At 40.1% G+C, this 26291-nt stretch overlaps 1 protein-coding gene across 1 annotated transcript in view; it reads left to right on the top strand.

Annotated features, from left to right (window-relative positions):
- The window catches only part of ZC3H6 (zinc finger CCCH-type containing 6), a 63320-nt gene that overhangs the window by 15445 nt on the left and 21584 nt on the right, over nucleotides 1-26291 (top strand). The window contains exons 2-3 of the mRNA XM_054023025.1: nucleotides 20293-20476; nucleotides 24643-24765. Coding sequence (XP_053879000.1) covers nucleotides 20293-20476; nucleotides 24643-24765 — 307 coding nt within the window. The remainder of the gene's footprint in view (nucleotides 1-20292; nucleotides 20477-24642; nucleotides 24766-26291) is intronic.

The following is a 26291-nucleotide window of genomic DNA, read 5'->3' on the forward strand; positions in this document are numbered from 1 at the left end:
AGTGGAATATAGAAATCTCAATTATTGTTTCCCAGCCTTGAGGGGCCAATCCAGACTAGCTGAGGGGATGGGGGAAAGTGAACAACAGTGTGGGTAGAGAAACTTGCAGGACCCCAAATCTTATCTTTACAAATACAAATGTATTACAGCAGATGGAGGTGAAGCAGTGTCCCTTAATGAACCATGCTGCAGGAGAAGGTCAAATGTACATGACTGCAGGCTTGAATAGTAACTTCCAGGCCAAAACTTCTCTGTTCTTTCATTCAGTTCAGCTGCAAGAGTTGGTTTTGGTTTTATGGGAGCCATCAGTTATGCAAGTAGCATGTAGTCCTGCTTAATGGGAAATGGAGAAGGGGTGCCACAAAACAAGAGAACATAAAATAACAAAAAACTAGAAAATAAATGCAGACGAAGAGAAAACCGAAGGAGAAAGGCAGAAAAGAAAATGAACAGAAAATATGACAACTGTGCCAAGGCAGGAGCATGGGAACTCTGTGTGTGTGTGTGTGTGTGTGTGTGTGTGTGTGTGTGTGTGTGAGATATCCCATCTCAAAGTAATTTCGCCTCAAAAGATTGGAGAACCAACAACAATTGATAGATACAGAAGGTGTCTCAGTTGGTCACTAATCCTGTACCTGAGGTAGCGCCAGTATTGAGCTATGAACTGAAGTCTTCTCAACCTACTCCACAAAACAGCTGTAGGATTTCCACTGTGTTGTGGATGCCATAGCCGAATTTTAGTATTTTGATATGAGATGATTTAACATATCTAGGAGGAGTGGATTGTAGTATCTTTTAAAGTCTCTAGTTAATGCCAAGTGTGATGTTTGGAAATAGTAGATGCATTTTGAACTTGATATTGATAAGCACTGTCTTGAGATGGGTTTATTTGGCTATATTTCCAAATTCTAACATTTTGGAATTAGGGCTTGTGTATGGAGTGGAGACTATTCTTAGAACTATAGATGAGTCTGGTATCTCTGTATATTTCAGAACCTCAATAGATTGAACTGCCTTTTGTTTATATGTTTAATACATCTATTTTATGAAAAATAATCATTCTTTTAAATTTTCTCTTCCACAGTTCCACATTACATTATAATAATTTGTTTTCTTATCTGGACTTTTTTCGAGTTTTTGTTATGTCCTTTGTGAGATCAGGTCACTAACACTAAATCCAGTATTCAAAATGAGGATTTACCCTGGTTTTAAATAGCATATTTTCCATATTGTTTGCTATCCCCTTCTTATTACGTCATAACGCCTTATTTGATTTTGACCTTTGCTGTATATTAAGAGGATGTCTTACTGAGCTGTCCATGTAATTACCTAGATCTTTTCGTTAAAATGTGGGGTGATAGTTTAAAAAGATGTCCAACTTTCAGCGACTTTCAGTGTCTAATTCCCTTAAGCACTGCCCACCAGTGAGAGCCAATTAAATTTAAATGGGTCCTTTTAGTATGGATTATTTTAATTTGTTTAGATTAAATTTGATCTATTTTCATATTGCCCAATTTTCTAATTTTGTTCTTTTGGGGTTCCTCATAAGCCTTCCTGCTTCTGTGTTCACTTTTGTTTTCTCCCTCTGCTGAGAAAAACAAGATCTTGCTCATCTTTCTATCAAGATTCAATAGTGGTGGAACATACTCCTCTATGTCACTACAGTTAGGCTAGCAGGCCTGCCGCCTTTTTCAGAATTGCTTTGGGCTCCTACACAATTTGTACCTGTCCTTGGTTTTCTATGCAGTGCTGCTCCCCCATCTGGCTCGTAACTCAAGAGAGATTGGGAATGGATGGCATCTGGCTGGTCCTCTCAGGAGTACAGGCTGCATGGAGGGCGGAGTTTGGATGTATGTTTGCAGTAGAGCATAAAGGAGAGGCAAGGAAGGTTGTGGTTTTCTCTCCTAGGTTCCTGTTCACAGAGTAGTCAGCAACTGGCATCAGACTGGGTTGATAATACAGTGTGAGAGCAAGCTCAAGGTGAATGTTTCCAGCAGAAATGACAGGGCCAGTTGCTCTACCTGTCAGTGGCTAAAACCAATTTTTCCTGCCATAATACTCCCAAGTGGGCCCTAGTTAGATGAAGAACTGATCTGTCCTTAAAGTGCTTAATACCTTGAGATTAGGTGATGTCCAGAGAATTAATTCTCTTATTCCAAAGTCCAAATAAATTATCTCTTCCCTTTCTATTTGTTTCCTTCTGCTGTTACTGAGACTCCTCAAATAATGCTGGCATTAGAAAGGCATGATTTTCATTTCCAAATGTTGTTGTTGCAAGTTTTTATTAGTTTAATAGCTTGATAATGTCATGATGGTCGAGCTCCATCCAGAATTCACCTGCAAACTGAAAAATCTTAACAAATCACAAAAATTATACGTTATCTGAAAAGGGTGCATTTTATTATATATTCAGACAATAATGGATATATTGCACATTAGTTGTTTTATGGTGTAGTGTACACTTTTACAACTTAAACAGTAAAACAGTATGGTTAATTAGAAAAATTGAATTGTGAATACTTTTTATGTGCAATGTGACTAAATTAATGTTGGTGTTGAAAACTTAATTTTTGCATTTTCTTACATTTTATGATTTTTAATTGCAATTTTAAAGTTGTAGTAAAATCTACTTCTGCTTTATATTTATTTCCAGTTAGACTTTGAAGCTTGCACTTCATTGAAGTGAATGAGATGAGTTACCATGTTAACTTCTGCTGTTTGGTTAGAAACAGTTCTCTGCAAGATTGAGTCAACAGTGCAGCTGCACTTCTGTTTAAGTCGGGATGTATCTTTGTAATGAAAATGTGATAGTGAAACTTTTTTTCAAATTTGCAGAACAGTGGAGAATACAAAAATATTGTGGAGATCCTAAAATTGTTAGATCTCCAATTTTTTACACTGTTTTCTTCTGAAAAAGCCGACGGGTGCGGAGGAGCACACGGTTCGGACAGAGACATCCCTTAGGGGAGGATCTATTAATGAGGATTCTCTATATCCTAGTAAGGAGGAGAGGATGGAAGATGATAAAGTACAGGTAGGATCTGATGAGAAACAGTCAAATGAGAGTCCCATTCAATTACATCACATAGTGGCAGACAGCTAAAAAGTGACAAATTTTATAAGTGCTTATATACAAATGCTAGAAATCTAAATACGAAGATGGGTAAACTTGAGTGCCTGGTATTAAATGAGGATATTAATAGGCATCACAGAAACTTGGTGGAATGATGATGATCAGTGGGACACAGTAATACCAGTGTACAAAATATATAGGAATGACAGAATAGGTTGGGCTGGTGGGGGAGTGGCATTATATGTGAAAGAAAGCATAGAGTAAAATATAGTAAAAATTTTAAATGAACCAAACTGTACCATAGAATCCCTGCTTGAAATTCCATGCTGGAATAATAAGAATATAGCAGTAGGGATATACTACCGACTACCTGACCAGGATGATGATGGTGACTGTGAAATGCTCAGGGAGATTAGAAAGGCTATAAAAATAAATAACTCAATAATAATGGGGGATTTTAGCTATCCCCATCGTGACTGGGTACATGTCACCTGAGGACGGGATGCAGAGAGTTTCTTGACACCATAAATGAGTACTACTTGGAGCAGCTAGTCCTGGAACCCACATGAGGAGAGGCAGTTCTTGATTTAGTCCTAAGTGGAGCACAGGATCTGGTCCAAAAGGTGACTATAGTTGAACTGCTTGGTAATAGCAACCATAATATAATTAATTTGGGGGGGGGGGGAGGGGACACACCAAAGAAGCCCACCACTGTAGCATTCAACTTAAAAAAGGGGAACTGCACAAAAATGGGACCATTAGTTAAATGGAAATTAAAAGGTAGAGTCCCAAAAGTGAAATGCCTGCAAGCTGCATGGAAACTTTTTTTAAAAACACCGTAATAGAGGCTCAAATTAAATGAATGCCCTGAATTAAAAAACAGTAAGAGGACCAAAAATGTGCCACCATGGCTAAACAAAGTAAAAGAAGCAGTTAGAGGCAAAAAGGCACTCTTTAAAAATTGGAAGTTAAATCCTACTGAGGAAAATAGAAAGGAGCATAAAGTTTGGCAAGTCAAGTGTAAATGTATAATTAGGCAGGCCAAAAAAGAATATGAAGAGCAACTAGCCAAAGGCTCAAACTAACAGCAACTACATTTTGAAGTGCATCAGAAGCAGGAAGCCTGGTAAACAATCAGTGGGGCCACTGGACAAGGTGGTAAAGGAGCACTCAAGGAAAATACCACCATTGTGGAGAAACTAAATGAATTCTTTGCATCAGTCTTCACGGCAGAGGATGTGAGGGAGATTCACACACCTGAGCCATTCTTTTTTGGTGACAAATCTGAGAAACTGTCCCAGATTGAGGTGTTATTAAAGGAGGTTTTAGAACAAATTGATCAACAGTAATAAGTTGCCAGGATCAGATGGGATTCACCCAAGAGTTCTGAAGGAACTCAAATGGGAAATTGCAGAACTACTAACTGTGGTATGTAACCTATCATTTAAATCAGCTTCTGTACCAGATGACTGGATGATAGCTAATGTGATGCCAATTTTTAAAAGAAGGCTCCAGAGGCAATCCTGGCAATTACAGGCCAGTAAGCCTGACTTCAGTAACAGACAGATTGGTTGAAACTGTAGTAAAGAACAGAATTATCAGACACATAGATGAAAATGATTTGTTGGGGAAGAGTCAGCATGGCTTTTGTAAAGGGAAATCATGCTTCACCAATCAATGAGAATTCTTTGAGAGGATCAACCAATATGTGCACCAAGGTAATCCAATGTACACGGACTTTTGGAAAGCCTTTTGCAAGGTCCCTCACCAAAGGCTCTTAAGCAAAGTCATGGCATAAGAGGGAAAGTTTTCTCATGGATCAGTAACTGGTTAAAAGATAGTAAACAAAGGGCAGGAATAAATTATCTGTTTTCAGAATGGACGGACGTAAACAATGGTGTCCCCAGGGGTCTGTGCTGCGACCAGTGCTGTTCAACATACCCATAAATGATCTGGAAAAAGGGGTAAATAGTGAGGTGGCAAAATTTGCTGACAATACTAAATTACTCAAGATAGTTAAGTCCAAAGCAGACTGCGAAGACTTACAAAGGGATCTCACTAAACTGGGTGACTGGCAACAAAATGGCAAATGAAATTCAATGTTGATAAATGCAAAGTAGTGCACATTGGAAACCATAATCCCAACTATACATACAAAATGATGGGGTCTAAATTAGCTGGTACCACTCAAGAAAGAGATCTTGGAGTCATTATGGATAGTTCTCTGAAAATATCTGCTCAATGTGCAGCGGCAGTCAGAAAAGCTAACAATGTTAGGAACCATCAGGAAAGGAATAGATAATAAGTCAGAAAATATAATGCTTTATATAAATTCAGTGTACGCCCACATCTTGACTGTTGCCTGCAGATCTGGTTGCCCCATCTTGGAAAAGATTTTTTAGAATTGAAAAAGGTACAGAGAAGGGCAACTAAAATGATTTGGGGTATGAAACAGCTTCTGTATGAGGAGAGATTAGAAAGACCTGGGCTGCTCATCTTGGAAAAGAGACGACTAAGAGGGGATATGATAGAGGTCTATAAAATCTTGACTGGTGTGGAGAAAGTAAATAAGGAAATGTTACTCCTTCACATAACACAAGAACTAGGGGTCACTCAATTAAATTAATAGGCAGCAGATTTAAAATAAACAAAAGGTAGTACATTTTCACACAACACACAGCTAACCTGTGGAACTAGTTGTCAGGGGATGTTGTGAAGGCCAAAACTATAACAGGGTTCAAAAATGAACTAGAAAAGTTCTTGGAGGATAGGTCTATTAATGGTTATTAGCCAGTATGGTCAGGGATGCAATACCACATTCTGAATGTCCCTAGCCTATGATTTCCAGAAGCTGGGAGTGTATGATAGGGGACAGATCACTTGGTGACTGCCTGTTCTATTCATTCCCTCTGAAGCACCTGGCTTTGGCCATTGTCAGAAGACAGGATACTGGACTAGATGGACCATTGGTCTGACCCAGTATGGCCTATGTTGTCCCTGATATTAAGCAAGTGCTTTTTATTTTAATTAAGAAAGAGTTTTCTGTATTTTTTTTTTTACTTATTTTCCTCATATATATTGCTCTATCAGCAGCTCCTCTATCTGTTAAGATGGTGAGAGAGAATGTGCAATGATATGGGGTCACAGGGGCAAGGTTTTATTAGCACGTGCCCTGTGGATATCCATTGGATTTTTTGCAATCACTTATAACTTACTTTTCCCCTCCAAAACATTTTATTTACTTCTCAATGGGGACAACAGTATATCCATGCAAAGTTTCATGTTTTAAACTTTAGCTGTTGTTGCTGTAACCAATTTATTTTTAAAAAAGTGGTTAGATATTTTACCAAATTGGAAAAATGTGTCTTTTACTCTCTCATAATTCAAAAACAACTAAAAGGATTTTTCTTAGTCTGTCAAAAAAAAATCACCTCTGGGCAGAAACCAAGCACACGAGAATGTCAGCTTCAAGTTATCTGCATGTTACGAGAGGTTATAATACATTCCAGTCTTGGGTCATTTCTCATGTTTGACCTACTATCTTTCATTAACATTGATTTTTATTTTTTTATTCGCTTTTAAAAATCTCCCTGGAAGAATATATTCAGGATAAAGTGCTTCAATAATTTCTTTAAATTGTTCATTTTGTACTCCATGGAGGGGTTAATGTGTGCATAAAAGAAGGTTGCATCTTCCTTATCAAGTTCATCTTTCAATTTTCAGTTATTTTTATAGCTTATCTGCTGATCTTTTTATAAATCTATTTTTATTTATTTTAATATACAGAACAGTCTTGTACAATGCCAATAACAAGAGTCAGAAGATCAAAAATACAATTAGAAAAGATGGTATATGCCTCTTATGAGTAATTACACACTGTATCTTTTTTTTTTTAACTTAAGCTTAAAATCAAATATTCTGGAACAAGTATTTTCAATATAAAGTGCTTTAATTTAAAGTTCTAAATTGTATGGGCATATCCCTTTTCTTCTGAGATACTGAATAATATACATTACTGTATACAGTACATTAATCTGACAGGTTTTCTCCAGTTGGGCTGTTGGCTGAATTGTCCCAAAAATATAAAACTTTTCTTCATGGAGGACTTCTGGGAACTATTCATGGATTAGACCTCCTCGTTTCACCACAGTGAAGGCAGTTTAGGCTTGTTTTATTCCTTTCATCCTTTGAGTTCAGACTCTCTCTGCTGGACTATTTAAGCATGACATTCCAATCTTGATTTATTCAGTCTCCCTCTGAGCAGCTTTAGGCTCACTGCTGTTAAGAAACAGCGTTTGAATGTAGGAATTTTATCTCTCAGACTGCTGAACTTCAGATTATGTGTATTTTTCAGTAATCATAACCTGTTGACTTTCCTTTTAAAGCAGACTGAGGATCCATGTGTTTAATCTTCATTCTTTCTGGTTCCCTTTCCTCAGAATGTGTGTCACAGTGGCCTAACTCTGCCTGCCATTATAGCACACAGTATACTGTTCCAAAAACTTCTGTGGGAAAATATATATATTTACAATACTATTCAGCTCCTTAAAAATAGTTTGAGTTCTTGATTAAAGTGGCTGGATGCAAATTAAAATGTCCTACATCATCTCTGCAAAGTTACCTTGGTCCAAAGTTCACCAATAAAAAGAGAAATTAAGATCTTCACACAAATCCCATGTGTATTATGGTGTCCTTTTCAATGGAACTAAGTTATTCGGACAGTCCCTTAGAACGCTATCTTGGGGTTCAATCCAATCTGAACAACCTGCTTTCTCAGTATTGCTTTTTAATCAGGGATGAAAAAACATTGTAACAAAAATATAGATGAGCTCCTTATGGAACATGCAGTCATTCCCACCATCTTGTTTTACTGAAGTTAGAAAGTATTTTTTCAGCTTTGCAGAATGGAGGTCAACATAGATCTTCCTTCCTTTCTTCAACTCAAAAAATAATCTATTCAGGAATCTTTAAAGCTTAAACATTTGACTTTCTCTTCTGGACCAAGTCTACCTCAGATGAGTTCTGTGTCATACAGAAATTGGGTATCTTATAAAATTTAAAGAGATTGCCCCTCTTTACCATATATGCTATATAAAATCTAGACATAAAAGCCAAAATCCCAATGTCACCCTCAAAACATCATCCTGATATTTTTTCACATCATTTATGGTCCCAATGAAAATAGATGACGTCTATCTGTTTTCGACATATGTCTGTAATGGAAGCAAAATTCAAAATGGAAAACATTCCATAACTCATTCAAGAAATGGCTTCACTCTATTATTCTGTTCCATAGATCTGAAGAAATTAACTTTTGTTTTCCATCTGATCTCATCTCCATCAGTCTAATTTCCTGCGTTTAAAGGAAAATGCCTGTTCATGTCCATGTTATTTGGTGTTTTGTCTTTTCCTGTAATGTGCAAGGTGGTGTAGCTCATTAAGATAGCATTTACATCTGTTACTTGAATGACCTGCTGAAAATGCACTTACAGGCAACTTTTCTTCACATATTCAATTCATAATTAAACAAAAATCTTTTTGTGCATACCCTCTGGACCATAGCCATATTGGAGCTCATTTTTAAGACCAATCAACTGGGAATTCTCCCTTTATTCTGATTTCTAAACATCCAGATTTTAACCCTTCTGTTCCAGTGTTCTGTACATGTAGTTTCCTCCCAATATCTGCACTTCATACTTGTGTTGGCATTGTGCATATAAAAATCCTGTGGACAACACAGCATCCCTAATCCCTTCAGTTTTTCCTTTTAAACAAATGACACTAACTTATCTTAGCCTGATGTTGCCTTTAAAGCAATCAGCAGTGCCATTGGAGCCCTCCATAAAATTAACAGGTCCATCTCATCTCATTTCACATCAGGAGCAACAGATGAACAAACATGGCTTACATAAACTGTCTGGGAGGAATAAAAAGTATAAATCTGAACCATGTGGCCTTTCATTCATGGAGAGGCAAAGTCCATCTGTCTATTGGAGCAATATACACCAAGGACATGGCAGTTCTCAAATCCAGCTAGCTCAGTTGCCTACGGGTGGCAACAGACAAGTTGGGAGTCTTTGATTCATATATTCAGCAAGCCATTTTCTCTCATCTGAACTTATTTGCAGCTGAGAACAACAGGAATTGTACTTGTATTTTGCTTTTGACAATTGCATCCCTAGGTATGTTACATGGACACGTTCTCCTTTCAGTGGACATATATACTCATGTATTGAATGTCCTCATTTTCCTCTTGTTTGAGAAGATAAGACTGATCATCTGTAATCAGATATAAACTATTTGTTTCATAGATCTCAGTTTTGTAGCCTTATAAAGATGGCAGTCTGCTATATTTGGAAGCCTCTAGTTTTTCCTCAGCCATGTTCACCTTCCCCACCATTTCCCCAGTCAGCCTCAGTCTGCTCCTTCAACAACCTGATTATTGAGAATTTGTCAACTTTCTATTAAAATATCAGAAGTCTTCCTTACCAAGAACATACAAGACTTGGAAGACTTGTTGACCTGATTCATAGACCTGAGCCTAAATATGTTCATATTGTTTGTTAGAGACATCCTGGCCTTCGTAAGAAATTATGCCTTAGGTACTTAGGGATACATCTACGTAGTCCACAGCAGCAAGCCTCTGAGCCTGAGTCTACAGATGTGGGACTCATTGCTAGCACTCTAAAAATAGCTTTGTAGCAGTGCTTTGAAGTTGCAGCTCAGCTCTGAAGCCTAGGGATGGGGGGTGGGATTCAGAGCTCAAGCTCCAGCCCAAACTGCAACTTCAAAGTGCTGTCTACACCGCTATTTTTAGAGCACTATCACAAGCCCCTCAAACCCAAGTCTGTTGACCTGGGCTGGGAGGTTTGCTGCTGTGGGCTGTGTAGACATTCCTACTATGTTCAATCCACTGTCCCCAGGATTCCTAGTATCGGCCTTATCCCATTTCTTCCTGGCTGGTGAACGAGAGACTCCCAGTGGAACTATAACATTTCAACCTCATTTTTTTAAATAATGTGGTGGAGGGCTCCCTGTTCATTTGATTTTCATTCTTTATAGCAGTGTTGCAGCAGTACACCAGAGGGGATATGAAATCAAAGGGGGAGGGTGGGGAAAAAGCTTCCTTGGTGGTGGAATGAGCAGGTCCAACCCATGAATAGTGTCCAGCCCACTGTATGCCCTTTATAATGAAACATTAAAAATTACAGGTAAGGAAACATTATTTCTTTTTGTTGCTTCGATAAATGATGTCACTTGCTATTTCAGCTGCTTTAAGGATTCTGAGTTTGTCTTCAGTATTAGTTAAGACTTCATGGATGGTGTTGTCAATGTTGTCCCTTTCAAGATTTGCACATAAGTATCCTGTAGCAAAAGAGGGTCTTGGTTGTACAGTAACTCCTCACTTAAGGTTGTAGTTATGTTCCTGAAAAATGCAACTTCAAGTGAAACAATGTTAAATGAATCCAATTGTCCCATAAGATTTAATGTAAATGCGGGGGGTTAGGTTCCAAGGAAATTTTTTTGGGGCAGACAAAAGGCATTATACTGTATACTGTACAGTACTGTAGTGTGGTTGGGAAGTGCCCCTGGCTTACCCCACAAAGGCACAGCCCGCGGCAGGCAAGGACGCTAGGAAGCATCTTTGCAGCGACAGCTTCCCCAGAGAACAGGCTCAGATTTTGCCAGGAATGCTCCAGGCCTGCCTCTTCCCACCCTCACTCCACCTCCTCTCCGGAGCATGCAACATCCCTCCTCCCCAAAGTCCTAAGCGCTGCCATAGGACTTTCTGGGAGGGAGAGGGAGGAGCGGAGACGCAGCGCTTTCCCGCTCCTGCCCCTCCCTCCCAGGAAGTCCTAAGCACGAAGTGCTGGGAGGGAGGGGGAAGAGCAGAGAAGCCCTGCGTCTCCGCTCCTCTCCCTCCCTCCCTCCCAGAAAATCCTAAGCGCCGCTAAACAGCTGTTTGGCAGCGCTTAGGACTTTCTGGGAGGGAGGGGGAGGAGGCAGAGAAGTGGAACTTGTGCAATGCTTCCTTGTAAAGTTGCTGCTCTTCCACAGAATCTTACAAGCAGGCAGCCTGACAATGTTGTAAGGGAGCACTGCACAACTTTAAACAAGCATGTTCCCTAATTGAGCTGGGACGTAACACTGAAACAACGTTGAATGGGACAACGTTAAATGAGTTACTGTATCAGTTTTAGGTGACTTGAAAAAGAACCTAGAAATCGAAAATTATGAGCTCTCATCTAGTTTTCTAATTTGTGCTGTCTCTTCTTTTGTTTGGAAGTTCTTTTTCATTAAACATTTTGTGAGCCTGGACATTTCACTTCCTGCTTTTTTTTTTGGTGATCGAGTCCCCATGACTAGCCATTTTTTGTCATTGTCCATGTGAGAATCCAGGGTTGATTATTTTCCCTGACAGGCTCAACTTCTTCCTTAACTGAGGACATAGACTTTTAGAGAACATATAAAGCTGAAATTATCTCGGTCTGTTATGGGAAAAGGTAGTGTGGGTATGCCCCACTGCATAACATAGTCTTGGTATGTAAAAGTCAGCCCCATCAAGTTTTGCTGTGTTCTTCCTTACCTGTTTCCATTGTAACTGACCATAAGGTTCCTGAACAGGCTGACACACGCCCCCCTCCCCCCCAATCAGAAAAAAAAAGAATGTTGCATTAATCAGACAGTAGGAATTTACAACTTCTCAGAACCAAAATTGCTGTGGCCACCACCCACAATAGATTTTTCCCAATTTTGGTGTGACAGAGGAACAGAGGCTGCTCTTGAATAAAGAGAATGTTGAGGAACTGCTAGAATGCCTGAAACTGGGATTTGAATTATACTATCTTTGATGTTTCAGTGGCATTGGTAGCATTAAAAATGTCTTGCCTACAGGGTCATCAGACTCATTAATGCACTTCAGTAAATAAAGTCTAATTCAGTGGCTCATTTGATCATGAAGAATCTGATTTTTCTGCACCATTTGAAATAAGCATAAAGCCTTTCTATCTTGCTACTGTACATTTTGTGAGAGTTGCTAACATTTTACTTTAGGAGAATTATTTATGTTCATTGCTTATTAAATCATTTGTTTCCTGCTGCTCCAACTTTGGGCACATTGAGTCAGAAATTCATACAGTGACGTTTGATATCACTCCATTTGCAGTATTGATTAGCCGCTTTCACCTTTACTACAGTTGAGAAACCACCACTTATTGAATTCAGCACTGTGAAGACTAAAAACAAGATGAAATAAGAACTGTTATCAGATACCCACCTCCCAAAAGTTTCTAGAATCTAGCACATCAAGTCCCTTAACAGTTCAGAATTTACCCTCCCCCCCCCACACTTTTCTCAAGAACTACTGATAATTGATCCTTCTACCAGCCATACACCTCTCTGAAATCACCAGTGTCTTCACTCACCCTCTAGCTTTTGTGGGAGTTCTCTAACTTTCTTATCTCTAACTATCTTATATTTTCTTACAGGCATAACAAGTACCTTGATATTTTCATGACTTTCATTTTTTGAGAATAGTTTGTTCTTTTTCAAGTCCAGGTCCCCATGGTTATTCACTGTGGGTGCGTGTGCGCAGGACCAGTAATACTTGTGTAGCAGTTACCGTTGGTCCATGCCTGCACCTCCTCATGCTCCCAAGTAAGGGCCTAAGCCATATGGATGGGGACTGCCTCTCCAGTTCTTTATCTCTCATGGTCTGGAATGGAACCTCCTGTGTCCATTTCTGCTCTTCAGCATTCTGCTTCTTCAAGTCTGTAAACAGTTGTTAAGTTTGGATAGTTGAGTTTTTTAGTGCTATTTAGTTGGTGATTGGGGGGACCCCCAGCTCCTCTACCACTTCAGGAACCTATTATGCCCAATGTTCCAGACTTCAAGCCTTGCCTGGCCTGCCCCCGGGTCTTCCTGGTGAACAACCCATACAAAACCTGCCTGTATTTCCTCAGGGAATCTCACATCCTTTCAAAGTACAGCATCTGCCTGTATGTGGGAGGAAAGCATGGCAATCTCAGGAATTCTGACTCCAGACACACCTTATGGAGCTCTTCATGAGGCCCCATTTGGATCCTGGGCCTTCCTGCTGCACATTCACCCATCCCGTACAGTGTCCCGACCCAACGGATCGAAGTCCTCAAGGACGTATAGGCACTTCATGAGGCAGAAATACAAAGAAGACAAGGGCAAACACCCCTACAAGAAGAGGGACCAGTTTCCTCTGAAAAGAAATTCTCCTTGCCACCGGAGACTCCATGCCCCAGAATGGTTGCTCCTGGAGCTCACAGGAAGGAGGAGGAGCAGATGGTACTGGGAGCTCCTAGTGCCTCAAAACCATGCACTGAAAGGATGATGATAACATCTGCATGGCAGAAGGGATTGTTCTCCCTCTGTTTGACATTACTGCCCTTGCACATGTTATCTTAGGCAGGACCTCAATCTGCTCTCCTGGAGGGCCTATGTATACAACCTGAAATTTCTAATTTTCTCAGAACTGATCATACTGCAGGAAGTCCCAATGCCATCCACTTGGCATTTGCCGGTACTGGAACCCAGCCATGTACTGGCAGGTCAAGCTTAGTCACCGTGCTACCCACCTGCTCCTGTTACTGGTCGGTAGGGATCAGATCCCATGGCACTTTCAGCCCCATCATTGGATCTTGAGGACTCTTTTTCATCAGACAAGAATAAGCCAGTACCAACAGTTCCTCCCCCCACACACACCACCCCGCCCACTACCTAACTGAGAAGTATCAGTTCAGACAGGACTTCCAGATCCACTCTCTTGCCCTTGTCTCTTCACCAACATCATTTCTGGCCTACTGACCAATGGTACCTACTGTGAGGTCCACCTCCATATTCTTACAAATTCTACTCATTGATCTTACTGGGGCCCCTGGGGCCTATACTTTCGAGCAGCTGAGTACAATTTCTCTGTATAATACACCCAGCTGTGGCCACATGAACAGCTGGTACTGCCAAAACCGCTGGATCTGCCAGTGGCACTTTCTCTGTCCTTTCCAGATGAGGCAGTATCACCAGCCTTTCCCAAGGTTCCAGATGATTTTACGTGGTACTAGAATTTTCTCAGGAGAATTGTGGACTTTATTCAGATTCTGCTAAAGGAGGTTCAGGATCCAACCCACAAACTCCTTGACATTTTGTTAACTGTGGCTTCCTCTAAAGTAGCACTCCCGATTAATGAGGCCATTATGGAACCCACCAAAGTGGTTTGGCACGCACCTGCTATCTGTGCCCCAACCCCAAAGATGATTGAGTAATATCACTTAATTCCTCCCAAAGGAGCAACATTTTTGTTTTCTGACCCAAAGCCCAAGATGTCACAGAGAGGAGCCCAAGCCCACTCTGCTGGACAAAGGCGCCAACTGGATAGACCTCTTTGGAAGGAAGACTTTTTCTTTTTGGCTGGTTTAACATTCCAAATAGTGTATTACCAAGCATTGATGTCAAAATCTGACTTCTTGAATTACAACAAGTCCCTTTCGTTCTCGCACCATCTGCAAAGATGCTCATCACACGTTTCCTTACTGGGATGGGGAGCGCATCTCAACCAGACAGCCCACATCACTTGGCTCCCACACAGCAGTCCAAGCTGCATATCAACCTATTTGAGTTCCAAGCAGTTCATAAAGCAGGCAAGATGTTTTTACCCATCATTCGGTCCACACATAGCCAGGTCAGTTTGACCACCGTCTACTATATAAACAAGAAAGGAGGCGCAAGCTCTACCCCGCTCTGCAGAGAAGTGGTCCACCTCTGGAATTGATGCATTAGGTACCAGAACACCTCTCAGCACTACATCACCTTCTCAATTGTTTGCATTCCCCGGGTAACGAATTTCCCTGGCAGACATCTTCACCAGGCTTTTCCACACAGATCATGAGTGGGAACCCCACTTGTCGATAGTGCAACACATCTTTCAGTAGCAATGTTCCTGTCTTGGGATCTCTTCACAACGTAGTGGAAAAGAACTGTCTAGCATGCTGCTTTCCAGGTCACCCACGGTCTCAGTTCCAGAGTGGATGCCTTCTTGGTATAATGGTCAGATCCACTTATACACATCTTCCTTCCCATTCTCCTGTTTCCTTGCATTCTTAGGAAGATCAAGCTCTACAGAGTGACAGTAATCCTGATAGCAGCATGGTGGCCAGGGCATTTGTGGTTCACCACCATCCTACAGCTATCTTCCCATTCATGAATTCACCTACAGCCATTACTGGGCGTGTTGTCCCAGAACAAGGGCAGGATGAACCATCCCAACCTAGCTTTTCTGCATCAGGTAGCGGGGTTTTTGAATGGTCAATGTACATAAAGAAGAGATCATGCTCTCAGAGAGTTTACTCCATCCTGAATAACAGCAGGAGATCCTTGACGCAGAAATGCTGTGCCGCTAAATGGAAACAATTCTCCTTGATGTCAGCAGCACCATTTACCTCCTAAGGCATCAGGAATCCTCCTCATGCTGGAATATCTTCTCTCAATGAAGATGTTGGGCTTGTCTCTCAGCTCCCTATGGGGACATTTTGCAGCCATCAATGCTTTCCACCCCCCAATGGAGATGTGTTCAGTCGTTACCCATCCCACTACTGCAAGGTTCCTAAAGGGCATTATGAAGACGTTCCCTCCAGTTTCAAAACTGGTCCTGATCTGGGATCTAGCCCTCATCCTTTCTGCCCTCACAAGACCACCATGTGTACCCTAGGTCTCCTGTTCCCTCCTGCACTTTTCTTTGAAAGTTGCCTTCTTGACAGCTATTACCTCTGCTACAAGGATAGGGGAACTTGTAGCTTTTATGTATACAATTTTTCACAAGGACAAGATTTCTTTTCAGCTGTATCCAAAATGCATACCTGAAGTGCTTTGTGAGTTTCACTTTAACCAAACTATTCGCCTTCCACTGTTTTACCCTTAACCTCACCACAGCATGGAAGAGGCATTCCCTAGGCATGCACCAGGCTCTAGCCTTCTACCTGCACAAAACAGCACCCTTTTGGAAGTCTCTAAGGTTGTTCATTACTATTGCCAAAAGATAAGTAGATTTCCTCCTGCATCCTCTTTTGCTAGGATGTTATAAAAACCCCTCCTCAAACTATTAGGGCTTACTGTAAGAGAGCCCTTGGAGATATGCAGAGCAGCCACTCGGGGCTTCATTCATACCTTCACCACACAATTGGTTCTGGCTTTGGCTGGAGATGCCTCCTTTGGGCTTAGCGGGCCTCCTTTCTGTAGTACAGCATATTTACCTGCACCCTCCTCTTCAACCAGCACTGCTTGGAAGTCACAGTGAATACCCCTGGGAACCAGCACTCGAAGAAGAAAGGAAGGTTACTTACCTTTTAGTAACTGGACTTTTTTGAAATGTGTGGTCTGTATGGGTATTCACAACCCACCCTTCTTCCCTTGTGCTCAGCTCATCATGTGATTCACAGTAGAGTCAGAACTGGAGAAGCGGTTAGTCCACACCACTCTTTCTGCCCTCACTTGGGAGCACAAGGAGGCACAGAGCACATGCGCACTGACAGTGAATACCCATAAGGAGCATGCATCTTGAAAACAATCAGTTACTAGAAGGTAAGTAACGGTCTTTTTTCATTCACAGATTGAAATTACAGTTTGATGTTTCTAGTGTCAGTTTTCAAATATAGCTTGTGAAAGTATTGAAGAGTGACACAAATTTAAAAACAAAACAAAAACACAACCTTTGATAAAACCTGAAAAGAACCACTAAATTAGGGGGTTTTCAGGGGAGAGGAAAATCAACCAGGTTTTTACACAACCACAAAATGATGTGCATGGCCTAGTTTATACAGTAGCAATCAATACATTCTGTGTTTTGATTAAAAACAGATTTATAACTTCATATATAGTTTGCTGCTTCAACAAAGAAGCTCTTTATTTTCTACCTATTGTAATTTGGCTGTGTATAATGTTCACCACTAGCATATCTATTAATTTTTTTGGTATATGATCATAGAACTGCACACACAGAATAAATCTCCACTAATTGGAATTATCAAGTCAGTAGCATAGATGGCCTACAAAGTTTGAGTTTATTTAGATAGTTTTTGCATCCTTCACAAGTTGCTAACAGTAAGAATTTTTGTTAACTACTGGTATATCAGAAGCAGGAAGCCTGCCAAACATGCCGGGGGGGGGGGGCCACTAGAGATAACCAAGGTGTTAAATGAGTACTCAGGGAAGACAAGGCCATTGCAGAGAAGGTAAATGAATTCTTTGCATCAATCTTCACAGCACAGAGGTGGGGGAGATCCATCAGAGCTATTCTTTTGGCGTGGCAGACCTGAAGTACTGTCCCATATTGATGTGTCAATAGAAGAGGTTTTAGAACAAACTGATAAACTAAACACTAATAAGTCACCAGAACCAAATGGTATTCATCCAAGAGTTCTGAAGGAACTCAGGTATGAAATTGCAGAACTACTAACTAGTATGTAACCTATCACTGAAATAAGCCTCTGTATCAGGTGATGGTAAGGTAGTTAATATAACACCAATTTTTTAAAGGGGCGATCCTGGCAATTACAGGCTGGTGAGTCTAACTTCAATACTGGATAAATTCGTAGAGATGTAGTAAAGAGCAAAATTATCAAATATAAATAAACATGATTTGTTGTGGAAGAGTGAGTCTGAGTTTTGTAAAGGGGAAGCGTGCATTAGCAATCTATTAGACTATTTTGAGGGGGGCAACAAACATGTGGACAAGGGTGATCCAGTGTACTTGGACTTTCAGAAAGCTTTTGACAAGATCCCTCACCAAAGGCTCTTAAGAAAACTATGTAGTCATGAGATAAGAGGGAAGATCCTCTTTCATGGATCAGTAACTGGTTAAAAGATGATAAACAAAGAGTAAGGATAAATGGTCAGTTTTCACGGTGGAGAGAGGTAAATAGTGGGGTTCCCCCAGGGTTTGTACTGGGACCTGTCCTGTTCAACATATTCATTGATCTGGAAAAGGGAGTGGACAATGAAGTGGCAAAATTTACAGATGGTGCAAAATTACTAAAGTTAGTTAAGGCCGGATCAAAGCTGCCTGCAAAGCATTACAAAGGGGTCTTACTAAACTGGGTGACTGGGCAACAAAATGGCAGATGAAATTCCATGTTGATAAATGCAAAGTAATGCATGTTGGAAAAATTAATCCCAACTTCATATATAAAATGATAGATTCTAAATGAGCTGTTACCACTCAAGAAAGAGATCTTGAGTCAGTCATCATGGCTAGTTCTCTGAAAACTTCAGCTCAATGCACTGCAGCGGTCAAAACAGAATATTAGGAACTATTAGAAAAAGGATAGAAAATACCATAATGCTGCTATATAAACCCATAGTGTGCCCTTGAATACTGTGTCCAGTTCTGGTTACTCCATCTCAAAAAGGTTATAGTGGAACTGGAAAAGGTTCAGAGAAGGGGAACAAAGATGGTCAAGGGTATGGAATGGCTTCTATATGAGGAGAGACTAAAGATTAGGACTATTTGTCTGAGAAAAGAGATGATTAAGGTGAAATATGATAGAAGTCTATAAAATCATGAATGGTGTGGAAAAAGCGAACAGAGAAGAATTATTTACCCTTTCCCACAGTACAAAACCAGGGATCAGCCAATTAAATTAATAGACAGCAGGCTTAATACAAACAAGTGGAAGTACTGTTTCACACAATGCACAGTTAACCTGTGGAACTCATTGCCATGGAAAGTTGTGATGGGCAAAACTATAAATGGGTTCAAAAAAGATCTAGGTAAGTTCATGGAGGATAGGTCCATCAATGGCTATTAGCTAAAATGGTCAGGGATGCAATCCCATTTTTGGGTGTCCCTAAACATCTGACTGCCAGATGCCAGGAGGAGAAAATAGGGGTGGATCGCTCCAAAATTATCCTGTTCTGTACATTCCCCCTGAAGCTTTGGTACTGGCCACTGATGAAGAAAGGCTACTACATAAGAACGGTCCTACTGGGTCAGACCAAAGGTCCATCTAGCCCAGTATCCTGTCTTCTGACAGTGGCCAATGCCAGGTGCCCCAGAGGGAATGTACAGAACAGGTAATCATCAAGTGATCCATCCCCTGTTGCCCATTCCCAGCTTCTGGCAAACAGTGCCTAGGGACACTTCAGAGCATGGTTTTGCATCCCTGCTCATCCTGTTTTATACTGCCCATTGGTCTGACCCAGTATGGCAGTTCTTAAGTTTTTATGTCACAGTAGTGTTCTTTTTCTAATCTAGATAGAGTTAATATAGTGAAATGTGTGAAATTAGTCCACCTTCAGTTGCTTTGTTTAGGACTGTTAAAATCAGCTTGCTTCTTTGAATAGCTGCTTTAGCATCAGAGTTATAGGGCAAGTTCCTATAATTCTTACTTATGAAACAGTTCCTTTGTCTTCAGGGGGATTTTTCACATGGGGTAAGCATTGCAAATTTGCTACAGTTATGGGCCCAATCTCAGTTTTATGATAAATTTTGTTCCTAAAATGAAGAAAATTCATTCATATGAAGTGTAGTGTTTTCTAAGGGTGGAAGCACTTCCACGTTTATTGTACAGTCCCACTTACTACTCAGCTTTCTAAGAGCCTTACTCATCTTTAATTTATGCCCTGACTACTCTACATACACAACAAAATTAGGGCTCCTGGTGGTAATACTGTTCTGTAATTCAGTGGAAAACATTATAGTTTGTAATGTAAACTGGACCTTAACTCTCCTTGATGATGTGGTGAAAGCTGTGGTCTGACCAAGGCTTTAGCCTGGTTATGAAACATAGTTAAAGACCCATTGTACACTGCAAATCAAAACTGTAACCAAACTAGGACACTTTGTAGTTGTCTGTGCCCTGATATGGCTGTATTCCTAATGTAGAGAAGACCTTAGTTATGAGTGGTTTAAATTTATTGTCATTTTTATTTGTATATAAACTACTTCTGGTATTGAGGCCAAGACCAATTTATGATTTGGATACACTATTTAAACTGTGGGAGAAAATCATAGTAACTTTTTGGTTGAATGTTTAAAGATTTATTGTTGAATAAATTTAGTTGAAGAAGAGAGACTTGGTAGTAAAAAAAAAATCTTTATTGACTTTTATTGTTGAAAATGGGCAAATGAGCAGTTTTGTACTACATGCTTTTAATTTAGGAAATTCATATTTAATCTAAATCATACCTTTCCCATACAGGGAAGATGGTGAGCTAGAAGATGGTGAAATAGATGATGCAGGATTTGAAGAAGTTCAGGAAGAACAGGATGCAAAAGGGGAAGATAAACAGAAAAATGAAAAAGCACATAGAAAATCACGAAAGAAACGCAAAAAAGAAAAGGAAAAGAAAAAATCAAAAAGGAGAAGACGGGATAAACATAAGGTTAGAAAATGTAAACCAAAATATTGGATATGATTACTGTAGCTACACAGTTTACTTTTTCTTATCCAGGAAATTGAACAACATATCTGAAAGTCGTTTTACCCCTAAGCACCTAGCACTTCTTTGGACACTATATGAATGATAGAAAAAATTGGGCCACTGTATAAAAGGCCCCTCAAAAAATGTTTATCATGGAATTTTGATTTAAAATATTGGGTTGTATTCGCTCTTAACATAAACAAGTGCAACTCCGCTGACTTCAGTGACAGTGAATTTGTCCAGGACAAGAGATGGTAAATCAACAATTTCTCTGGCTACTGCACTGCAAAAATCACAGTTTCAGAAACTCAGCAGCTAGCTTTTTATAAACTCCAAATTATTAATAAAAGTATTTCATGTAGTTCACTTTCATATATTACTACTCTATTAGTCCCTGTTCAGGTTTAGGTGAGTTATAAATTGTTTAAAATCTCCATTTTTCTTCTGTTGCTTGTGTAGAGTAGGAAACTTTTGGCAGCATTCCAAAATAACTGAAAACAAATATTCTAAAAAGTAGGCCACCGGCAGCCAGAGCAGCCACATGCACTGCTCTGGGAGCTGTCAGAGCAGCTCTTGCAGAAGATTGTGGTGGAACTGGGTTGGGCTCTGCTCCTCTCACACATCCTGGACCTAGCACGTGGGGACCCAGTGTCCCATCTCTCCTCTGGAGGCACCACGTGGGGCAGAAGCTCTCCCATATCTGGGCATATAGACTCATTGTGAGCAGAGTTAATTGACGTGATGCTTAAATGCTGGTTGCTACCTGGAGCCTTAGGGGTGAAATCCTGCGTGACTTCAGTGGGACAAGGATTTCACACTAGAGCTCCCATGCTTGCTGTCACTAGTGCCGCTGAACCAGTGGTGGCAATGGTGGGAAATCTTTAGTGAAAACGTCTGGTGCAGGCATCCTTGAGGATGCATATTACATCCACATAGAACTCTGAAATTTAGCACTGAATAACACAGAAACAAGTGGAGGCAGTGTAATTATGCCTATCCGCTCAGGACTTATTAATATTTTCCTAAGTTAGAGATAGGAACCTTTGAGATTGTGTAATGTTTTATTATCCATGTAAATTACAAAGATTTCATAGGAGTTCTATTTTATTTAATAAGTGATAAAGTATTGACAGTCCTTTGCACTTAATCTGGTGTAGTCATCAGAATATTTCTAAGTATTTTACAAAGGTTGGAAAGTATACCCATTTAATAGAGAGCGGGAGAAGGGGGTTAAATGACTTGCTCAAGGTCATTCAGAGACAGTAGCAGAGCTGAAACAGAGCCTAGATTTCCTGACTCCAAGTCTCCTGCTCTTAACTATAAGATAGCATTTCCCAGTCTCACTTTATTTTATTCCTTACCTTTTTGCTTCATCTAGCAGAAGAATTTTAGGACTGTGAAGAATAAAGTAAATTTGGTTTTAATTATAAGGTTATACAAGAGCTGAAAGATACAAATTCTATTTATGTGTTTAAAAAAAAAGTAATTAAAAAACAGGACTAAAACTACAAGCAGGCCTTCCCCATACCACTCCCTACACCCAGCATAGGGCACAAGAAGCGCATCACCCCTCTGCGATAAATAGCCTTCTCCTGCTGCAAATGTGTATAATAGAACTTGTTTTTTTCCCCTTTAAACAACAACTAGGAAACCACATACTTTTTGTATGTTAAAAGAAAGTTGTGTAGTTTGAAAAGTCAAGCACTTGAAAGTTAGAAAATGCCAGACTTACAGTTGCCTGTGTAAACTTAGTTCTGCCTCCGTATACATTATGCAATATTATTCAGTCTTTAATTACACAATCACATGCTATTTTTTCCATAGGACCCCACTGCAGTTCACAGGTGGGATGCGGGGCGGGCGGCACAGTTAAGGTTGCATAGGCAACTCTAAATCTGTCATTTCCTAACTTTCAGGTGCTTGATTTTGCAACCTAATAACTAAATGTGATCTAGGGATGCATAAACAGGGAAATCTCAAGTAGCAATAGAGGTTATTTTACCTCTGTATTGGTAGTGGTGTGGATGCTAGTGGAATACTGTGTCCAGTTCTGGCATCCACAATTCAAGAAGGATGTTGATAAATTGGAGAGGGGTCAGAGAAATAACACAAGAATGATTTTAGCTGTCCCCATTCCCTGCCTACAAGCAGGACTCCAGCAATGTCTCCCTGACTCTGCTGCCTGGCTTCATGGAACAGTGCAGTTAGCATGCACTGTACTCCCATTTAACTGCTTTTGTGCAAAGGAAACTGGAGAGAGGGGCATTTGCAGATAGATCCCAGCTGGGCAGAGAGAGAAAACAAAATGTGAGGTGCCTGTCTATAGCAAGATGAGGTATTTGATGATAAAAATTCTGAATTACATGGCCTCTTGGAAAATGCTAGATGTCATGGTTGTGCAATTGCAGATTCCACAGTACCCTGATTGAAATTACTAGGATAGATTGCACGACTTGGAGCTATTACTTCAGGCTCTCTGCAGACTAAGGAATCAATTAGTGAATTGTTTAGTGCATCAGTTTAGTCAATTGTTTTCAGTGATCTATCATTAACCATAAGGACAAGAAGCTGATTTTATAAATGAAAGCAGATTCTGAAGCTACTTATTGGAAATCTTTGATGGGGTTGCTCAAACAAAATAAATTCTCTCTTTAGTCTCCTAAATGAGTCTAAACACATACAGGTCAGCACATGAAGAGGGAACACTGTCTTGTGTTGTCATATCCCTCACATATAAGGTTCTAGCCATAACTCAGGTTTCTGTTAGTCTCCAGCAGATGGAGGACACATTCTTTTCCTGTAATAATAACCTTGGGGGACAAAGAAGCAGGCCTCAGACACTTATAAGAAGGTGTGGTGATCAGTTGCCACAGCAGCACATGTGAGGCCCTGACAGCTTGAGACCTTCAATCCCATAAGCAGCAGAGGACCCAGTACCTTCCCCTGTGCTCCCAACCTCCTTACCAGGTTTCCAAAATGGCTGAGAAGGAGCAAAGGTCAGGATCATTCTAGCATTACCAGACATTTCTGCCTCAAGTGCAGGGGCAGCTTACACTCCAAAGGGAAAATTAGGGAAGAGTGTCCCCTCAGAAATCCGTTATAGGGAGGAAGCTCTGTGAAGAACTTCCCCTCCTCTTGCCAGGGATTCAGCCCCTCTAGAGTAGGAGGGAATTCTGAAACTACCCAAATGGATTACTACCTCAGAGTCCAGCAGCCTCACTCGAGGTCAGTAGCTCCAGCCCCCAGAATAAAGAGGTGGTTATAGTACAGATGCAGTCTCAGCTCTGCCCCTGCCCTTAGGAAAGGTATTGACACAGGAAAAGAACACAGGGAGAGCAGGAAGACCCTCCTTCGTCGATCTAAGCACCATGGTCTGATCTGCACTTTAAGTTCATCTCACCCCACAATCCACCCTCCTCCAGGAGTCAGGAGCAGCTCTGACAACAGAGGGTTCTCCATGGAAAGAATTCATCCTCAGTGAGAGATCAGGAACCCAGAAAAAGTACAGACTGTTCAAGCAGCAGCAGCACTGAGAATGAGTACCCCTGCAGTCCTCCCACCTTGAAGAATGGAGAAGCTGCTTCAGCTCTTCTGGCAGCCCTTGTAGAACGCAGCACTTCAGCCCCCTAAAAATCATGGGGAAGATTCAAGGGCATCTTATTGGATTTAGCTCTGCCTAGAGATCCTTACCAAGCATGATCAGATCTGACCCCTCATCTTCTGTCAAGGCAAGGAAGGGGATTGGTGGCAATAAACCATACGCCTTTCTAGGTTGCCCCTGAAAGCAGAGAGAGATAGTAGATAGTCTGATTTGATATCATGAGCTAATATTTTTATATCATATACTAATTAATATATATAGTCCTTTGTATAAGAACATTATAGAAGCAACAGAGAGACCTGTGGCACCTTTAAGACTAACAGATGTATTGGAGCATAAGCTTTCGTGGGTGAATACCCATTTCGTCAGACGCAAGACGTATTCAGCCACTAAAGCTTATGCTCCAATACATCTGTTAGTATTAAAGGTGCCACAGGACTTTCTGTTGCTTTTTACAGATCAAGACTAACACAGCTACCCCTCTGATACTTAACATTATAGAAGTAACATTGGTTTTCTCTTTCAGCATAATTCCCCCTCCAGTGATGATAGTTCAGACTACAGCCTGGATTCTGATATTGAACGTACAGAAAGACCACATAAGAAGGGAGTTGGTTTGTACAGAGATTATGATAGCTCATTCCTTCAGGTATAACTTATAAAACTGATTTTTCATTTCTTCCGTTTATCCACAATTTTTAAATAGTATTGTGCTATTTATAAATCCATATGTTCCTAATCCATGCTCAACAAAGATTTCATTCTGGCAATATATTTAGATCTCATTTCTGTTGGGTAGGTTTCCAGATGTACTACTGTATTACCTTTTTAATGAACCTATACAATTTTAGAATAACTCTGATTTTACAGTTTAACATTTCCTGAGCAATGGTACAGGCAAGTGGGAGTATCTTTTCCGCTATCAGAAAAGAAGGTGCCAATGAGAATTAAATAACTTTAATTTCTGCCCATTTCCAATCCTTTTAGGCATTTTTTTTCAGGGAGTAGTTGTCAGAGGACCCCCTCTATCCCTCTATAGTTAATATGGTGGAAATGGGCTGTGCTTCTGTGGATATGGCAGTAGTTCTCTCTAGAAGCTACCAATAAAAATATTCAGCTTGCATGCTGTTTGGGGTTTTTTTAGTGTAATTTGTCCTGGCTTTTTCAGTTTAGACCATCAGATATCCCTTTAGAAGCCCATGGAAGAAATTGACTCTGCCTTTCCCCTGAAGGAGGGACAGAGGAGCTGAGGCATTGGATCTCTGACTGAGAAACTGGAGAAGGATAGAAGACTTTCATGAGGACTTGAGTGCAAAACTTCTTCAAAAAACCTTTTGGATAGCCTAATTTATTTATATCTCTAGTAGTCTAGTCATCAAACTCAAGAGTCTGCCTGCAGACAGTGGAAAAAGAGTGGAGCTGAGCATACTTCATTCTATTTGGCATCACCTTGTCTGATTAACTGAGAGACAGACACACTTACTTGTTTGTATCAATGTCATCATGCTATAGGAAAATGTTAAGAAATCTGATTTTACTTGAATTTTCTAGATTTTACTGTAGACATAATTATTAACAATTTTTTTATTGGAATATCACATTTCTCCTTTTCCATCAGATTCTAAAATACATCAATAATTATTATTTTATTTAGATGTTAGTTTCAGTCACATCAGTAGCTGAAAAAAGTGTGTTTTTTACTTTCTGTAAATCTAATGTTTGTCTATTGATCAGTACCGGAGACAACCTATCAGTTCTGCCATTCTTCTACTGCTTTAGTAATTACAACTAAAATTCAAAGAAATATTTAAATAACTGTTTCATTTTAATTCACTCTCACAAAAAATCTGTTAATTTATCAGAAAAAGCCATAGCCTTTCTTTTTTTAAATACATTTGATGATCATCTATATGTAACTTACTTTTCAAGTAGATTGATCATAGTAAAAAAATTGATATGCTAGCAAATTTTGTATTTATACAAATAAATTTAAAGTATATTTGAACTAGGTGAAAGGTACATTGCCAAATGAGTTTAGGTACTAAATTTTTGTTTTGTGAACAGCTTTTTTTCAAAACGGAACATCAACAGACATATTTCCATGACTTTTAACTTATTTTTAAAGGAATAACATTCCCCTGACAGTGCGATATTACAAAGGAATTGTGGTAGCAG

Source organism: Malaclemys terrapin, chromosome 3 (assembly GCF_027887155.1).
Source record: "Malaclemys terrapin pileata isolate rMalTer1 chromosome 3, rMalTer1.hap1, whole genome shotgun sequence".
Classification (NCBI taxonomy): domain Eukaryota; kingdom Metazoa; phylum Chordata; order Testudines; family Emydidae; genus Malaclemys; species Malaclemys terrapin.